Source organism: Aspergillus niger (assembly GCF_000002855.4).
Source record: "Aspergillus niger supercontig An08".
Classification (NCBI taxonomy): domain Eukaryota; kingdom Fungi; phylum Ascomycota; class Eurotiomycetes; order Eurotiales; family Aspergillaceae; genus Aspergillus; species Aspergillus niger.
The window spans coordinates 1,495,187-1,512,605 of record NT_166524.1 but is presented as its reverse complement, the minus strand read 5'-3'; the positions used below and the strand labels follow the sequence as shown (position 1 = coordinate 1,512,605).

General features: G+C 49.7%; 6 protein-coding genes across 6 annotated transcripts; 4 read left to right on the top strand and 2 right to left on the bottom strand.

Annotated features, from left to right (window-relative positions):
- Positions 1 to 108: 108 nt before the first annotated feature.
- An08g06350 (uncharacterized protein) lies at positions 109 to 1,738 on the top strand (the record flags this gene model as incomplete). The annotated part of the gene is made up of 5 exons (XM_001392713.3): positions 109 to 139; positions 218 to 238; positions 298 to 389; positions 448 to 685; positions 741 to 1,738. 5 exons carry the CDS (start codon positions 109 to 111, stop codon positions 1,736 to 1,738), a joined length of 1,380 nt encoding a protein of 459 aa, XP_001392750.1.
- A 320-nt stretch (positions 1,739 to 2,058) lies between these two features.
- On the top strand, positions 2,059 to 3,376 carry An08g06340 (uncharacterized protein; the record flags this gene model as incomplete). Its single annotated transcript, XM_001392712.1, has 4 exons — positions 2,059 to 2,258; positions 2,312 to 2,457; positions 2,538 to 3,124; positions 3,242 to 3,376. 4 exons carry the CDS (start codon positions 2,059 to 2,061, stop codon positions 3,374 to 3,376), a joined length of 1,068 nt encoding a protein of 355 aa, XP_001392749.1.
- A 456-nt stretch (positions 3,377 to 3,832) lies between these two features.
- Positions 3,833 to 5,051, bottom strand: An08g06330 (uncharacterized protein; the record flags this gene model as incomplete). Its single annotated transcript, XM_059749122.1, has 4 exons — positions 3,833 to 3,941; positions 4,021 to 4,259; positions 4,345 to 4,480; positions 4,561 to 5,051. 4 exons carry the CDS (start codon positions 5,049 to 5,051, stop codon positions 3,833 to 3,835), a joined length of 975 nt encoding a protein of 324 aa, XP_059604096.1.
- Positions 5,052 to 6,350: 1,299 nt separating this feature from the next.
- An08g06320 (uncharacterized protein) lies at positions 6,351 to 9,821 on the bottom strand (the record flags this gene model as incomplete). Its single annotated transcript, XM_001392710.1, has 1 exon — positions 6,351 to 9,821. The coding sequence occupies one exon, from the start codon at positions 9,819 to 9,821 to the stop codon at positions 6,351 to 6,353; it is 3,471 nt and encodes a 1,156-aa protein (XP_001392747.1).
- Positions 9,822 to 12,473: 2,652 nt separating this feature from the next.
- An08g06310 (hypothetical protein) lies at positions 12,474 to 14,827 on the top strand (the record flags this gene model as incomplete). The annotated part of the gene is made up of 9 exons (XM_059749121.1): positions 12,474 to 12,486; positions 12,532 to 12,622; positions 12,816 to 12,933; positions 12,984 to 13,106; positions 13,476 to 13,613; positions 13,792 to 13,905; positions 14,092 to 14,286; positions 14,463 to 14,511; positions 14,706 to 14,827. The coding sequence occupies 9 exons, from the start codon at positions 12,474 to 12,476 to the stop codon at positions 14,825 to 14,827; spliced, it is 963 nt and encodes a 320-aa protein (XP_059604095.1).
- A 334-nt stretch (positions 14,828 to 15,161) lies between these two features.
- An08g06300 (uncharacterized protein) lies at positions 15,162 to 17,082 on the top strand (the record flags this gene model as incomplete). Its single annotated transcript, XM_059749120.1, has 5 exons — positions 15,162 to 15,252; positions 15,717 to 15,851; positions 15,938 to 16,019; positions 16,649 to 16,724; positions 16,789 to 17,082. 5 exons carry the CDS (start codon positions 15,162 to 15,164, stop codon positions 17,080 to 17,082), a joined length of 678 nt encoding a protein of 225 aa, XP_059604094.1.
- Between the last annotated feature and the right edge of the window lie 337 nt (positions 17,083 to 17,419).

Sequence of the window (17,419 nt, the reverse complement as noted above, 5' to 3'; positions counted from 1 at the left end):
CCTCTCCCCCGCCATTCATTCACTAGTTCGCTCTTTCCTCCTGTCTATCCTCTCTACTTTCCCCTTCACCACCAATACAGTACTTAGCTTATTAGCCCCCTCAGCAATATGCAGGTACCGTTGCTTCGCCTTCAGTGTGGTGAGTATTCATTCCCCCGAGCCTTCAACTCGAAATTAGAGAATAATGTCACTAATAGTCCGTCTTCTTTATCCTCAGGTGTCAACAGCTATGACTGGGGTAGGACATCCCCGCATCCTGGATTGGTCCGCCCGTTGCGTTTGCTGAAGCTGGTCTAGGCAAGATTGGTCATGAGTCTGCTGCCGCAAAGTATGCCGCCATTACTGCAGGCTCCGATTTCTCCATAGAACCTGAGAAGCCGTATGCAGAGGTTCGCTCCCTGAATTCTTGATGTTCTCATGGCGGTAAACTGACCCGGTGACGTATAGTTGTGGATGGGCACCCATCCTTCCCTTCCCTCCAAAGATGTCGAAACCCAGCGAACCCTCCTCGATATGGTCCAGGATAACCAGGCATTGATCTCCAAGGAAGTGAGCGAGCGATATGGAGGGAAATTGCCTTTCCTTTTCAAGGTTCTTTCTGTTCAAAAGGCTCTCAGTATCCAAGCCCATCCGAATAAGAAACTGGCTGAAAAGCTTCATGCCCGGGACGCCCGAAACTATCCAGGTAACCTATATAATTCTATCTGATAACAATCGCAACTCTGATCATCGCTTTATAGATGATAATCACAAACCCGAAATGACAATTGCGATCACCCCGTTCGAAGGACTGTGCGGCTTCCGACCGCTGGCCGAAATCGTTCACTTCCTTAACGCAGTCGCCCCTCTCCGCGAGTTAGTCGGCACGCAAGCAGTGAATCAATTCGAGAGTGTTGTCAAGGGATCTGAAGACTCGCAGGATTCTGACAAAATGGCAAGAAACAAGGACGCGTTACGCTCCCTATTCACATCGCTAATGAAGTCATCACCGGAAAGCATTGAGGCTGCCACCCAGAAGCTGATCTCTGCGGCTCAGGATTCTCCTGATACATTTGCTACTTCTACCAGCACTCCGGAGACGAATCCGAGCAACCCTGCCGAATTGGCTGCCATTATCGCTCGACTTAACGGACAATTCCCTAACGACATCGGGCTATTCGTGTTCTTCTTCCTGAATTTTGTCAAGCTGGCACCAGGTGAAGCCATGTTCTTGAAGGCTGATGACATCCATGCATACATCTCTGGAGACATTATCGAATGCATGGCGTCGTCTGATAACGTTGTGCGGGCGGGCTTCACTCCCAAGTTCAAGGACGTTGATACACTCACCGAAATGCTGACATACTCCTATGCGCCAATTGAAGAGCAAAAGCTGGAGCCGACCGACTATCCATATGCCGTTCTCAATGCCTCCGCCTACTCAAGTGGTTCATCGTCTCTTCTCTACGACCCTCCGATTGAAGAGTTTAGTGTGGTCAAGACGGATCTGAAGAGGGCTGGGGCCAAAGCAACTTTCGACGCACTGGTGGGTCCCAGCATCCTGATATGCACAGGCGGAACTGGGAAGATTACGGTCGGCCACAAGACTGAGGAAGTGAAGGAAGGCTATGTATTCTTTGTGGGAGCCAACGCCGAGTGTATCGTCGAAAGTACGGGCAGTGGAGAGGAGGATGTGTTTACCACATATAAGGCATTCTGTGATCTGACGGGCAAGGAGGACATGGTGAATGGAAACTAGAATGTGTCTATATCTAAGCTATAATGCGTTAGAGGGAAATATCACATACTTCTGAACTAGTAGTTCCGAGCCGAGGTCATCTCTTCAGCTGCGGGGGCTGGCTTAAGCACAGTGGAAGAGCTGCTCCATTCTTCCTATCGGTGCATATGCACTCCACCTGCCCCTTGCTCTGGACAGTCAATCAATTGCCGGATATACTATGTTTGCCTACCACTTTCAGCCGGCAGCACCTCGAAAGCGGGGGTATCGACCCTCACTTTTAAACCTTCAATTCCTCTCCACATCCTCTCCTCTCCTCTCACATACCACTTTCTCGCACCATGTCGTCCTGGAAGCAACCTCTAACCTTTTGGGAGAAGGTGCAGGAGGCATGGAACAGATTGATTGTCTATAAGACTCTCCTTTCTGTTTCCATTACAGCTGCCTTTCGAGGCAAGGATGGCGCCAAGCAGTACAAGGTCCATGTGCTCAACGCTGTAACGCGCAAAGTTTGTGTCACCTTCACAGAGAGACAATTGCAGTGCGTTCTAATTCTCCTTACGACCGGACACTGCCTGCTAACCTCCATCCCAGGCTCCAGGACACCCCTACCGATGAAGTATACAGACAGTTCATGGCCAGCCGAGGTCTCCAGCCGCAGACTGTGCCTCTCAACCACGGCGCTAAAGGTCACTGGATTGGCAACAGAAATGCCAAAAATGTCATTGTCTACTATCATGGTGAGTCGTTCCTGTCTCCCATTTTACCCCCCTTGATCAAGTTGATTCTCGAATTGTACCATACTAACCCAGCTGTCCAGGAGGCGGATTCTTTCTGTTTGGTCGTCCCCATCATTACCAGCTACTAGCACATATACTTAACCGCCTGAACGAAGCTGGCCATGACGATCTTGCTATCTTCTTTCTCAGCTACTCTCTTATGCCGCACGCTGTTTATCCCGTTCAACTTCGCCAGTCTGTTGAAGCCCTCCGCTACATCCTCACCGAGACAGGCCGCTCCCCAGCCAACATCTTCCTGGGTGGTGATTCCGCTGGTGGAAACCTCTCTCTAGCTGTGCTTTTGCACCTCACCCATCCACACCCTGAGATCGAGCCTCTCAGTATCTCCCAACCCTTGGCAGGTGTATTTGGCTGCGCACCGTGGATCAGTTACAAGATGGACGGCCATAGTTTCCGGGAAAACGCTTACAAGGATGCCCTCTCTAAGGAGATTCTCGACCGTTGGTCTAATCAGTACCTGGCGGGTAAGGAAGGTGACCCTTGGAGTGAGCCAGCTCGAGCTCCCATGGATTGGTGGGAGGGATTAAAAGCAGAAGATTTCCTAATGACTGCCGGGAGAGATGAGATTTTACTCTCTCCAATCAATGAGTTTGTGGAGAGATTCAAGGTTCGTTCGTCACTTCTCGTACCCCTCCACCTTCCCCCCTCTCTTGGTTGACTGCATCTTGCTGGTATTTTACCCCTAGTTACATTGCACAAACTGACCTTTTGCCACTATAAACAGAAAGTCGTACCCAATACTGTTTATGTTGTGGCACAAGACGAAACCCATGACTCGGCTGTCTTCGCTGCAGATATAGTTGGCTATGATACTCAGCAGACCCAGGCAATCATTAATTGGTTAGGTGCTCGGCTGTGAGATTGATTAGTAGTGTCAGCTGTCGAGTAGGTGACAACTACACATTTATTGTACAATGCAGACTGAAGGGTCCCGTTGCTAGCCATGTTCTCTGGCTTTCGGTCGCTTTTCCTGTGAAGGTTCAGGTAACAAGTCTGTAATCCCTGGCCCAAATTGGGGAAGGTACACCAAATAACGTACAACTAATATAATCTATCAGCCTGTCTGCTGATACTGGTAGATTCTTGGTCCCTCGTTATACACAGAAAACGGGCAAGTGCAGACTAGACGGGGCAAAATAGGATAAGGCAGGAAGCATTCGCTGGACAATAACTAGCTTACACATAGCTACGCCGTCGTATCAATTCATAATCGGAAACAATATCACGCCCAGGGAGCAAGAAGAGGGGTACAAGATGGAGATCAGGAGACAAAAACAATGCAAGCAGCACAAAAGTAAACAACGGATATCCTAGATTAAGCCGACACTCTGGGAGCATACTTCGCAGCCGCGGTATCGAACAGTTCACTCTTTGCTTGAAGATCGGAGAGCAGGGGGTGCGCGGGGTTGATCTGTTCGAGGCGCCTATAGTAAGTGCAATGCATGCGTTAGCTACACATTCGTCCGCAGATCGATGGGTTTAGGGGTAGGAGGGTGAACGTACTGCTCCAACTCTTCCGAGGGCTTGCCAGCCAAGACGTTCAGCACAACAGTGTTCGCAATCAGTTCCGCCTCGTCGGGATACTGCTGCAGAGCTGCAGTCAAGGCGGCCTCGGCCTCAGGCAACCGACCGAGATGGAGTTCTGCCACGGCCTGACCAACGATAGAGAGGGGCGCGGAGCTGCTAGGAGCGGAAGCCAATTCCTCGTAGACGTAGAATGCAGCCTGGTATTTCTCGCCGCCCTAAAAGCCGAAGCAACAGCATATTAGTTTCATCGCTTACCCTCGAACAAACAGCAAGGAGGCTGCAGCAGGGTGTGACACATACCACTCTCATTCCCACCCACGACTCAGCCAAGTTAACCAAGAGGGAATCCTGCGCCCAGCGCTTTGCAGCCTGGACTTCCTTCAAGGCGAGATCAGAGCGGTTCTGCTGAAGATGAATCTGGACGATCAAGGCCACACTATATCATTGTCCATTAGCTTCCTGAGTTCCACCCATTATACAGACAGTGCACATGGCAAATTGACGGCTAAAACTCACGCCTCGAGGTTCCCCTGATGCTTGGTCAATAAAGCCAACGCATCCTCACTTTGTCCCTGAGCCTGCAGCAACGTCCCGCACAGAACCTGTACAGTAGCATTGTCGGGGTAATTCTCCGCAAGGTCCTGAGCCAGCTTCAACGCCGATTCGGCATCTCCAGTCGACTGCTGGGCCAGCGCTTTCACGGCCGCTAGATCGGGGGTCTCTTCCTCGCCTTCGACATCGGCGAGAACTTCATCTGATTGGCCTAGGGCGATCTTGGCGCGAAGCTGGAGGACACGGGCAGGGAGTTGGTTCTCGGGGGATAGAGCGGAGGTGTCGAATTCGATTACGGCTTGGTATTGGCCTTGGTGAAAGGCATTGTGGATGTTGATTAGCTCTGTTATTGGGGGGATGAGGCAAGTTAGCGCTTTGAGGTCATAAGGGGGGATTGTATGTGTGTGTTTGCTCAATGGACAAAACATACCACCCTCTGCAGAAAAAGGATCCATTGCGACGGTTAAAAGGAGAGATTAAGGAAGAATGAATGAAAGAGAATGAATGGGTTTGGGGTGTATAGTTAGGCTTGGGATGGCCATCCGCGGAGGCGGAAGTCGTCACGTTGCCTTTACCGCGGGCGGTGGGAGGCAGGTGGCCCGCACTGGGGCAGGTTGGCCGAGTATGCGAGAGACTGGAGAGGAAATAAAGAATTACTATACGGCATGACTGGCAGCTATTCAAGGAGTTTTTCGCGGGCTTCAAATTATTCAGCTGACCATTGTGGCTGCCAGTCAAGAGACTGTCGCATCCAGTAGCGCTGGAGGTCATATATGGTCATTAAGCAAGCCATAATGCCTCTACTGTTAAAGGAGTGAATCTTACGCATACTGCAGACAAGAAGGAACAGTTGAAGGATATAAGCCAAACTTGGGTAAAGGCCCGGAATCGAAGCAAAAAGCGTCCCAGCCGCGAATTCATATTAACACACAAAAGTACAAAAATGTAAGCAACAGACCTGTCATGGGCTAGGATCTCTTCCGGATACTCTAGCGACAGTGGACCAAACCATGATAGCCAGCTTCCTCAAGAGGCCTTTAAACCTCGCTTCATAATGCATTGATCCCCCGCCAGTGATGCCGAATGATGCAACCGTTTCCTCGGTGACTCCCTCTTCCCTGAATATACCACCCCGATGCAACGACAAATGATCTCTGAAATGGTACATCGGACCCAAAGAAAAACCCCGAGACAGATGCTGAGTTAAATGGACATGCAAGCAAAACAGTAGAGAGAATGGAAAGTGGGTCTGCAATGATAATCACACAGCCATGCAACGCATAAGAGCAACACAAAAACGTCAAGATTAAAAGGGTATCGCGGATAAATCAAGGCACTCAAATGCCAACACAGACATACAGACACGCACACACACACAAGAGCTAGAACACAAGTAGTAAATAACACCAAGAACCCGCCTTCTCGGGACTTCCATGCGTCGCCCCAGATAGTTAACAAAAGGTAAAATCCGAAGATGTGAGATCATGCTTTCCATGTGAGCCCGCCTGTGGCTTCCGTTTTGCGACCGTGATGCGCCTCAGGCTCCCATAAGACATCAGGAAAGGATAAAAAGAAAATGCAAAAAGAGGCAGCCAAAGCTGACAGAACGCCAATCCCATACTTGCACATGAATGGAAACAGAATATGACAGCGTGATAGCAAAAGGAGATGTAGACAAGCCCCTAAGGGGCACAGCGAAGACTAGAAAGAGTGGAAATGACCTCACACTGTGCCGAAATCCCCTGGGGAGGGTGCTAAGGAGGCAGCGAAGAAGTAGATGCCGCTGACACTGTTGGCGTCAGAGTCGGAGACGTAGGAGAATGGTTGTCCTCTGAGCTCATCGGGATCTCACTACCCTTGTCGGAGAAAGAGTCCTTCTCCCGCTCCGTGGATGACGAGCGCTTGAACACGGTTTGACCGATTTGACGGAGAAGACCCAATCGCTCAGCGCGAAGGTCATCGGGATCGATTCGTCCAAAGTAGGCGGGAGTGATACCATCCTTAGTAATCTTGCAGAACAGAGTTGAAAAGAGATATTGGTCGCCGCCTGCATCATACAACGGCAGATAGCGGTATCCTTGAGAAAGGCTGGTAAGTTTGGCAGTAAAGGTGGCCAACTGGACACTGCTGTTGTTCCCTGCACTGCGGCCGTCCAGCGAGCTCCAGACCGTCCAACGGACAAACACAAGGTCGGGATACTTCGTGTCCAGCGCAAACTTGAAGCAATCATTGAAGATGGGGCTGTACCCATTGCTCTGCTCGATTTTCGTGCGCCGACGGTGCGGATAGCCAATGCCTGACACGCCACTGCGCGCCGAAGTGTTCAGGCCACCTTCCCCAAATACGAAGCTCTGACCTCGATCATCGGCACTAAATATCTCAACCTCCACGTACGGATTGATATTATCGTCCGGTCCAAGGCTGCGAGGGCGCGGTAGTTGCTGAGCAGAGACGACTTCGATCGTAAACCGAACGCATTTCCGCTCCGTGCTCTTTCTTCTATCTTCGCCAGTGGTCACTGTGCGAAGAGACTCGGGCTTAAGTACGTAGCCTGTCCGATCAGTCCCGGCGGCATACATGGCTTGGTTCAACTGCATTCCAACATCGTAGGTTTGCCAGTTCAAAGCGGCCATCTGCACTCCGCGACGCCAGAATTTGAGGGGATCGAAGTTAGAGGACCTCAGACGGAAGCCAGATGGATAGACCCTTGTCAGATACTTTCGATTGTGCTTCTCGAAAACAGCTTTGTTATCTGCATCGCGGCAGATACTCTCGAAAGAACGCTCTGCGAACGAGTACACGTGGTTATACCGCTGGCTTTCCGGGGACGTGAAGCTATGCCATTTGTAGCCTCGAGTATACACTCCCAAGTCCGACAATGGCTTGGTTATCTTGCTCTTCTGGCGTCGTTTCCGTTCCCTTTTCATGGACGTCAATGCGCCATCACTGTCTTCCGTGGCGCTGCTTATGCTGGTGGTCGTGAAGGACCGTCTATCCTGGGAAAGGAATGTATCGATACCATCCTGGCCAGCCGTGGAAGGCCCAGCAAGAGGTACAAGGTTGGAAACTGGAGGGTACTCAGGCACCGTCGGGTGCATAAATGGGGAGCTTGAGCTGCGCTTTCGACCGACGCTGATCGAGGAACCCGTAGACTCTTGTCGCATGCCACCTTCTGTTTCATCGCAAGTTTTGACTTTCACAAGGATGCGACGCTTCAAATCCTCGGGCGACGGAAGGACGAACGTATTTGTAAGAAGGGGTTCCAAGACTAATTGGTCTTTGAAGGTCTCCTTCATGATTCTCACCATGGCTAGTTGTTGCTCGGGATTGCAGTGAACTTCGAGAGAGAGGATAAGCGGAAAGTCTGTGCTGATGAATGCGTATCTGTTGATGACAGTGATGCAGTCGGCGAAGAGGACGCTGGTAGTCATGGTCCTTCCGTGAGAGACAATGGGTCGGCCATCAGCTCCGTCCCAGCAATCGATCTCCACACAACGACACCCTTGGGACAAAGCGCTGATGTATGCCTCGGTGCTGGACGCACCAGCTACCTGGCGACCTAGGAGGTACGTATTGTGCGAGCTGGAGATGAAGTATTCGTTCAAAGGACGATCAAACCTGGACTGGGGGGCGCGGGAGGCATAGACCCCATTCCAAGAAGAAGATAGAAACGAGGTGAAAGCATCAAGACCCAGACGCGGAACTCCAGTGGGTCTTCCGTCCGGATGCTCTGGAAGACTGGGTGCACGGGGCCTTGATTTGCGCACAAGCCGATCAAAAATAGACACCCAGTAGCTTCGGTCAGACTCGACATCTTCGTTCTGCACGTCACGAAGGAATGCTAGGAATTCTTCCAAAGTAAAGCCTTCAGAACTTGCAACACGCTCTTTGAAGATAGCTTTGACATCTTTCCGCTCCTTCAAACGAGCAACAAAATCACTGAACTCGGAGAAATATAACTTGCCCTTGTTGTTATTGTCCGCCTTAGAGAATTGGGCGCGGAGCATATTCTTGGAGCAATTGATGTGCAAGCTGCGGCATACACTCTCAACCGCCTCGAAATCCAAGCTCTCGAGCTCGCCGAGCTTTAAACCCTTTGGATATAATCTGGTCATCTCACGCTGCCAGTGGGCTTTCAAGACCGCCTCACTCTGGCCAGAACCAGCTAGGCCAGCCATAAGACCAATTCTATAGCGTGAGATGTGTTCCAGGGTTGTCGTCCAAAGCTCAAGGGTATAATCACTCGGCGCAATCAGGTGCAGTGTCTTGACAGATCGTCCCTTCGATCGTTCTGCGTCGGCGATGACAACGGTGATCCATCTACTTTCGAAATCCTGTGAAACCTGATGTTCCTCACGATAATTGCGCGCATCGACACCCACGCGAATCTCCTTAATGTCATCGACATAAAACCTTTTCGTCGGATTCGAAAGATCCCAGTAAACTTTGCCAGCGTCGAGATCGAGAAAGAAGCGCACTTGCTTCCGTCGTTTCTTGGTGATTTTCGTGAAGATTACGCCGCGCTGAATCATTGCATCAACTTTCGGTGCAACTGCACTAACCGTGCGAGTAGGGGGAATAAACATCTCGTTCTGCAAGCTAGAAGCCTCAGAGCCACACCAAACTCCCAGAGAGTCCAGAGCATCATTGCTGTCTTCTTCATTACTGGACTCAAGCGCACTTTCCCAGCTATTTTGTCCAGTTTTGCTGTCACTGCGTCTGCGCATGATAACGGGACCGGAGCTACGGTCCCGCTTATCATTTTGGGTCGCGGATTGCCGCCTCCGAGTGAGCTTGTTGGCTGCTCCTCGGGAGATTCTGCGCATCAATCCTGGGCCTTTGTTTGTCGTTTGAGTTGCCGCATCCCCCGACCCGGAAGCACTAGCACTCCCAGGAACAGCCATGATTGAATCTCCAAGCTCAAGATGGGCTGGGGGTATCAGAGGGAATGAGGGTATTCGACCACGGAGCGCGTCAGTAGCCGATTGTAGAGGGGTGCCGGAAGGGCTCGAAGCATTTGAGAAGGTGTATGAAGGACGTAATGAGTTAGGTGTATATGAGTAAAGAGAGGCACAGGGCGGAGCGGAGGAGGGATTGGGGGCGGGGGGAACAGATGTGTTGACATTATGTAGTTTTGGAGGTTTCGGGAGTGAGCCAGTAAGTTTTAAACTTGCTTGGGTGTCGCCATTTATGGTTGAAGGCGACGAAGCAGCGGCGTAAGCCATTGCGGATACCTGCCAGACGTACCACCCGGCTGCAAAACGTGAGACTGTAGACCTGTCGTGAACCGTGCCAAAGCTGGAGTCACCTGGACTCTTCAGGGGACGAATGAACAGCGACGTGCAGTAACTAGGCGGCCGTGTTGACCCTGATATGGCGGCCTATAGCAAGAATGCAATACGAGCCGAAAAGGGGAACGTGTCTGGCTGAGCGATGCAAAAGCCACTTGCTTAGCGGGATTGCTCTGTCTTTGATATCTGCATCTTGGCCTGCCTCTGATGCAATGCGGAGAGCCCTGCCGGAGAGCGCTCGCGAGAGTACGGGATCCGGGTTCCTGATAACAACTGAGACAGATACTGGCTTCGTGTAACAGTGGCACTGCGTGGGTGGGGGGAAAGGCTCTTTGATCGCTTGTCTTGCCGTCAACCCAAGTAAAGCCAAAAATGATGAATGACTTGGCACCCTCAGCCTTGGTCTCTTTTTTCTTTTCCGGAACCGATTTTCGTCAGGTTTTCCTGATATGATCTGATTTGCCCGCGTTGTATCCTATTCTGGTGCCCTAATTTTACCCCTCCTTGGTTGGCGGATCTCCTAATACGCGGGGAAAGCTGTCCCTCTGCAGCAAATATGCGAGGACGTGTGGAGCTCGAACCAATTGGCCGTAGTTGGTGCCGGTGGGTTGAGGTTCTTTTCCTGTGGGAGGCAGGAGGACCGAGGAACCCCCAAAGGCGAGTATCGAAAGGTAATGGGAACAGAAATTGGTGAGCGAAATTATGCAAGTCAATATCCGTATGCGCCGCGCATGTGCTTAGCTGTCAGCAGAGCCCCTCCGAACGTAGCTTCTACAGACGCCAAAGGGTGTGTGTGTGTGGGTGGGTGTGTGGAAAGGGTAAAGAAAAAAAAAAGATATTATTGTTGGAATTGAGCAAGGAAATTCGGCCTTCGCGTCGATTGGCGTCACTCGCCGTCCGGAGACTAGAGAAAGGCTGCGCAAGAAGGGAAAATCGGCGACGAGGATCGGGAGAGCAAATGCAGGATTGCCTGCCAACGCAGTGATGCAGGTGGTCCAAAGGGGAAGGGTGATAATTTGAGCAATCGGAGATTGGACCGACAAGAGTAATCCTGAGGGTCGCGATTGTCTAGTGTGGTCCGATATGTAGCTTTTCCAGTTTGCTGCACGGTTACGTGGAGTGTAGTAGAGGACCTGCAGCAAAAGGCGCCAGGATGTGTGAGTAAGAGAGTTGATCATGCGACGGAGGAAACAGTGCCAGCGTTGTCCTTCGCCCGAGAGAGAAATTGGGATCTCCACTTGCGGAAGTCGAGGGAGCGAAAATGTCTGGAGTAAAGAGTGTCAACAAAAAGCTGGGGAGAGGGGGGAAGTCTTGGTGTTCGCCCTCTTAAGAGTCTCCCATCCAGGCGAGTGCGGTGTCGTACAGACAAGACAAGGGAGAAGTTCGGAGGGAAGGATTTTGGAAGTCGATTTCGAAGAAACCGATGGATGTTTCAATTGAAAGAAAGCTGGAGTGGGTACTTACTGACGTACTCCGTACCTGTGGTTTGGTAAGGTACGTATTTTTGTATTTTCAACTGGGAATTTCTTGGTTACAAACTCCCACGCGTCTGCCCCTCGTCATGTAACCACAAGTTAGGACCGTCTCCCACCCCACGTCAGACCAAGCCCAAAGATGGTAATCGGTATTCGGATACGGAGTAGTAGGGAACACTGTTCTTTTTCCTTCCTCTTCTAGCCTACCTGCGGGACCCGTACCGCAACAATAATCTGGGAAGCCAAGTCCTGGATGTCTTAGGAAGGTCTTGAAAAAAACGCGGGCTCCGGTTCTCTGGTACCAATGAAAACGCTCAGGTAATGATGATATAAGATCAGGATAATGATGATGGTAGTGGGCGGCAGTGATGATAACAGAGGCGTTTTTTTTTTGTTGCGTTCTTGATATGCGTCTAGCCCCTGTGAAAAATGCGCAACGTCTTGTCAAGGAAATTTTTCCTGTCAAGCAAACCCAGGAGTACAACTTGGTGATAGCAGCAATGAAGTAGCCAAAAGGAAGAAATTCCAAGTCCTATATACTGTTGGCTAAGGGCTAGGAAAGGGATAGAGAGTATTATTAACCTTTAGTTCAGGTATGCCAATAAGGTAGTCTAATCAAACTGGGCCGTCATTGCTGGGCACCTGCTCCAAGATCAAAGTCTGTTAAACGGGTGAGCTGTCCACGACTCCACGAAGCATAGCAACGGCAGCCCAAGCGATAATGAGACTAGCCGCGATCATGAGATCCTATGAGGCTCCTCCAATCTACCCTCTGTCCTTTCTTCTGCCCTTCTACGAAGGCTGATTGGCATTCAGGGATGATATTGGGAAATAACTGCTGCCCTTTTCTGTTTCTTTTCCCGTTTCCTTTTCCTTTTCTTTCTTTCATTCTTTTCTTTTCTTTTATTTTTTTATTTATTTATTTTATTCTTCCAATAATATCCTTTTCTGTTTTCCTTTCCCTTCCCAGTTCTCCCAACGTTCGATCTCCCTGCATTTATCCACGTCCTTACTATCTGGGCATCATAGCGTCTAATCCAACATTTTGTTACGGAGGAATCCATATAGTATGTAGTCACGAGGATTCTGCTCTTCAACGCAATCGGTAAAGATGCTCAAGAGCTGTTCGCTCCACTTCCTACAGTAAATCATCCTCTTGGAGATCGTAGGCGGTGGCACAGTGAACGGACATGATCTATTGGATGATCATCTCCTTGTCGATGGTATCACTGTCAATCGTGGGGGCAGGCAAGCTGATAGGTATGTTGTTTCACCTTTTTCGGGAGGCGGCGGATTGGGGGGGGAATCGTTTGGACAAGGCAGAAAAGGGAAAGAAAAAAAAAAGGGGAAGGCGAACAGAGAACGTTAGTTGCTATGGAAGGTCGGTGGATACAATCCCCTCTTCAATCTCATCCCATAGCTAGTTGTAACGAGCTCTTTCTCAGGCAAGAAGGTTAGCTTCCCCACGGATAATCCGTCCTGCATACACAGATACTCGGTACGGAGTACGGAGTTATCCACGTATCTGCCATCACTACGCGGGAGCAGGAGAATCCGAAGCATGCCTGACTGTCGATCCGCAAACACTATTACCGTGTTATCATCATTATTGATGTTACAGATCCTTCTTGAGGCACCGGCACGGCGGTCCCTATGGGGAGATATGTGGATCTTGGATTCCCGCCCGCTGGGGTCTCCCTTCGTTTCCCGTTTCTGGGTTTTGATGCCAACCTGCCTTATCCCTGTCACCCGAATTTTCCAAAAAGCCAGAAAATACGACGGGACTACTGTAGAGACTGCATGCAATAGCAAGGCCCCCTCCCCCAGGACGCTAGTTGCATGTACGACCGTGAGAAGAATTGGGCTCTTCCGACAATCGGGGGATTGTCACCTGATTCATTCAGACTAGGGATGTGCAGACCGCCTAAAACTTAAATACTATTTTTTGCTGGCAATAGTTGTCTTGTCCCGTTTCGTCATAGTGCCCTTTAATTTCCCTTGAGATGCAATCATGTTTCTTTCCCTCTAGGTATCGCGAGGAAAAGGGGGGCGGAAAAAAACCAACAAAAAAGAAAAGAAAAGAAAAGAAAATTACGGAGAAAAGGAAGATAAGGGAGTTGGGCAATGTATGATTGCTGGTGCCGCTTTATCCTTACTCGACATTACTGTGGAGCTTGTGAGTGGTTCACTTGCATTTTCTAGGTTCGTAGTTGGTACAAGAATGCAAGCGCAAGAGGGAGAAGGAGGGGCGGTAATCTGTCGGTAAATTAAAGAGCAAGAAGATTTTCGATTGAGTCATCCCAGCCCTGTCCTCATTCAACGCGGGGGAGAAACGCGGCTAGTACCGTCGTAGTAATATTACACGCGTGTTTGCAAAGCTGAGGCTGAGGCAAGAGTGGCAGTGAAACCAGTCGGGGCGGTGCGGAAAGGGGGAAGGGGCCGGAAAGTGGAAACGCAGCACGGGATGGATGAAGTTGCCTAGGACTGCCACGGCTCCATCCCACGGTAAGAGATTGGAAGGTATCAATGATGCTTCGAAGCATGTAACCTGACGGGAATATAAATCGGCACAGAAGAAAATCAACGTTTTCTTCCTTGTTTACGGTGTGCTCCATACACATGGATGCTTTCGAGCTCGTGGTGCATGTATTCTGGGCGAAATTCTTCAGCACATTCGCCAAGCTGTCTGAAGTCATTGGCCATTGGTAGCGCGCCCATGCACCTAGTAGGGCAATGCTTGGAGTTCCTCATGGCGCACGCTTCTGGACTACGACACCTTGATACCCAAGGTAGTACCAAGGCGGCGGCGGCAGCAGCAGCAGCAGGAGGAGTTTGAAGAAGCGGTCAAAGAGCTTCTCTATTTCTCTCGAGCGGATAGAGAGGACAAAGACAATAGGCAGCTTATGGTAACGGCCGTGAACGGGGTAATAATATCACGGGTCCATCCAAACAGAATTCACTCAATGTGGATCTTACATTTCGAATCCATTTCTTCTTTCTCAAGTATCTGCCCTATGACACCATGGACTTGGGTCCTCCGTGGCTCCAGCTCCGGTCGCTCGAATTTCAATGACTTAGGCGAAGTAGTAGACTCTAACAGGCACTAGCAGATCAAACTACAGGCACTTATGTACCACCTGCCTACCAAGGTATTGAATGGACACTGCATGGCCCCCCTACATGTTAATGGACTACTTAAAATCCTTGGCCAGGATGAGATGGTGGTAATGAGACTGCCAATTTCGCAGTAGCCCGTTTGCTCATTCTTGATGGAAGGCAACCGTGAATAGTAAGCTGCGGGGCGTTTTCCCAACCCCGCACAAAGCTGAGCCATTTTGCTGAGTTGGCGATGCTGCTATCGTCGTCCTATCATCTAACCATCAGCCAATTCAAGTTTTTTACACTCAATCTATCCCTGGCCCTGCCATTGAATGGTGGGCTCGCGTTCTGACCACGACTCTTTGAATCTAAAAAAGCATTTCCCCGCTCGTCTCAGAACATTCCGTGTCGGCCACAAAGGATCATCTACTTGGCATCAGTAGAGACACACTGGCTAGATGCTAGCGACTGATACTGTCATGTATTTTGGGAATTCACATCTACCAGGATAATACTCAACATGGAGGTCCAAACTCTCAGCCTGGGCATTCACTGTCGATAGTGAAGCAGATGAGGGCTTCTTCATATCTATTGCGATCAAATAGGCTATCGTGAGCTACCTTGCAACCACAAGCGTATCGGCCGGGCCGTCCGCGGATTACCTAGCCTTTCCTGAACTAGGAAATTTATCCCTCCAATGATGGAGGCTATGGTGATGCAAATGACCATGTGCGGTGGCAGGGTGTCAACGCTCTTGACTCCTACAGGAGGAGGGTGTGGGTTTCGAGCAGGTAATCATTTTGAGAGCCACGATATCAAACCCCGATCTTGCTCCGACCGATCCGTCCTAGATTGCAATGTATCGCGGCTGTGGCGGAAATATTCCTTTGTGATCACGGGACACCCAATCGGTTTCAAACGAACGCTTTCCAGCTGACGACGCAAGGTGGTATGCGCCCTTGATAATGAGCAGAATTCATAGGCTATCCCATTCATGCAAAGATAGCGCCGCGAAAGAGCGCTCAACTTTCTTGATAAGGAAAGATTGTAACGTTACTATAGTAGCGTCCGATTAGGTAGCTGAGTAAGTGCAGTGCGTGCTTGGAAGATATCCATACCATCATGGTGCATTTCGTATGCATGCACATACAATAGGCAGTTAGTGGGCTGTATTGAAATCCAAGACCCTCCCTTTTGCAGCCGCTGATGCTGCTGATCAGAAAGAGGGGAAGCTGAAGGATGACCCATGCTTTAGGTTATCGCCGTCTCGCGTGCATAGATGATTTTGACCGCTTCCTCTTCCCTGCGTTTGGTTCCGAACTAAATGCCTATGGATCAGGCAATAACCACCGTCCCAAGTTGAGATATGGAATCCAGTCAAGCTGGCTATGTATGACTTAGTCTACGGAGCGAAAAATGGCGCATCAAACGGGAATCGGTGAAGGAGGAGATGGATTCAGTCAAATTAGTTGACAGCTGCCAAAGTCATCATGATGGCTATTTACTACTTTAAACGTATGTTTAGTGACTACTCAGAATTGCTTGACTGCCCACGCACGTATTAGTATGTCAGTCGCACATATCCCTTTAGTAGGAAATAGACTCTTCTTCAGCTCCCCTGATACCTGAAATAAATTCCTTTTTTTTTTTTTTTCTAATTGCAAGAGATAGAGGAAGGGAATAAAAATTCAAGGTATGGCCGAAAAAGCTACCTATCTACCATCAATAGCCAGCTAGAACAGCATGCTGACTAGTGCTGATTCCGTATTACTACGAATTCCATGTTCAGCGCTTTAACCTAATTTTATTGAGTAGGCGCTGCAAGTCGGGTGCTGAATGCGGTTGAAGGTGGGGTGACTGCTCAGTGTTCACACGTGCAGACCTCATAGCAATATCATTGGTTCATAAGGAACATTATCGCATGCCAGACTGTCAACTACTTACTTCCTACTGCCTAAATCAATTCACAACCAAAAGGTACGATGCTCCATTGTTACTTGCCAAAAGAAAGTCCCACACTGCGGGAAAGTATGATGGGAAAAATAAAAGAAAAAAGAGAGGAGTATTACCTGCTTGTAGCCAGCATTGTTTCCGTGCTTGCGCGTACTTGACCATTACATACATTTCAGGCAGTCTCACTGCACATAATTCTTCGTGAAAGGCATACCTATTTGCGTACCTATGCAGCGCCAGGGGTAACGGACAGCTATGGCTAATATCCGAAGTTGAGCCTTCTAATGAGTGCGGTCTACATAGAGCTTTGGTAGTTAAACACTATAGTACTACTATAACTTGATGTAGTATCTACTAATTACTGTTCCATGCAGACTGCTTTCTGTCTGAAAGGCAAACTCGGCAACTGGCCGGGGGAAAAAGAGTCATACTGGGCAACCAACTTCACAGGGATGATTCCAAGCAGCCACTGCGATTGGATAAGACCACTGCCTCGTGGGGCTGTTTTCAAACGGCGACCCACTCTTGACAGGCTTCCAAGCCTTCGATTGCGGTTTCCTTTCGCCCAGGATCTTGCACCCGAGAACTCCTTGCTACGATCACACAGGCTGATGATGCAGTATGAAGCGACCCTTGCTACCCCTTATGCTTATGTTTTACTGCACTAGGCTTTAGGGTGTGGTGGCCGCTTTCAGCCGTAGTAACAAAGGAAGAGTTAGTGACCATTCATCATGTCTAGTAATTGACTAGAGCCTTCCTAAGTCCCCCTTTACACCTAAAAGCAGGATCTAGTTGATTAATGCAATCCTCTCAGAGCCATGACCGAAAATCGAAGCATCTGTGCACATTTTACTACGTAGATCCTTACTAATACTAATGGGGGGAGCAGCACAGTAACTACGCTAGAATTTGTCACTGGTCAGATTCTTACTTTACGCAAAGAACCGGGTGAAACTATGACATCATAGTACTGAGGGCTAGTCGGAGACGTGCGCCAGAACAGCT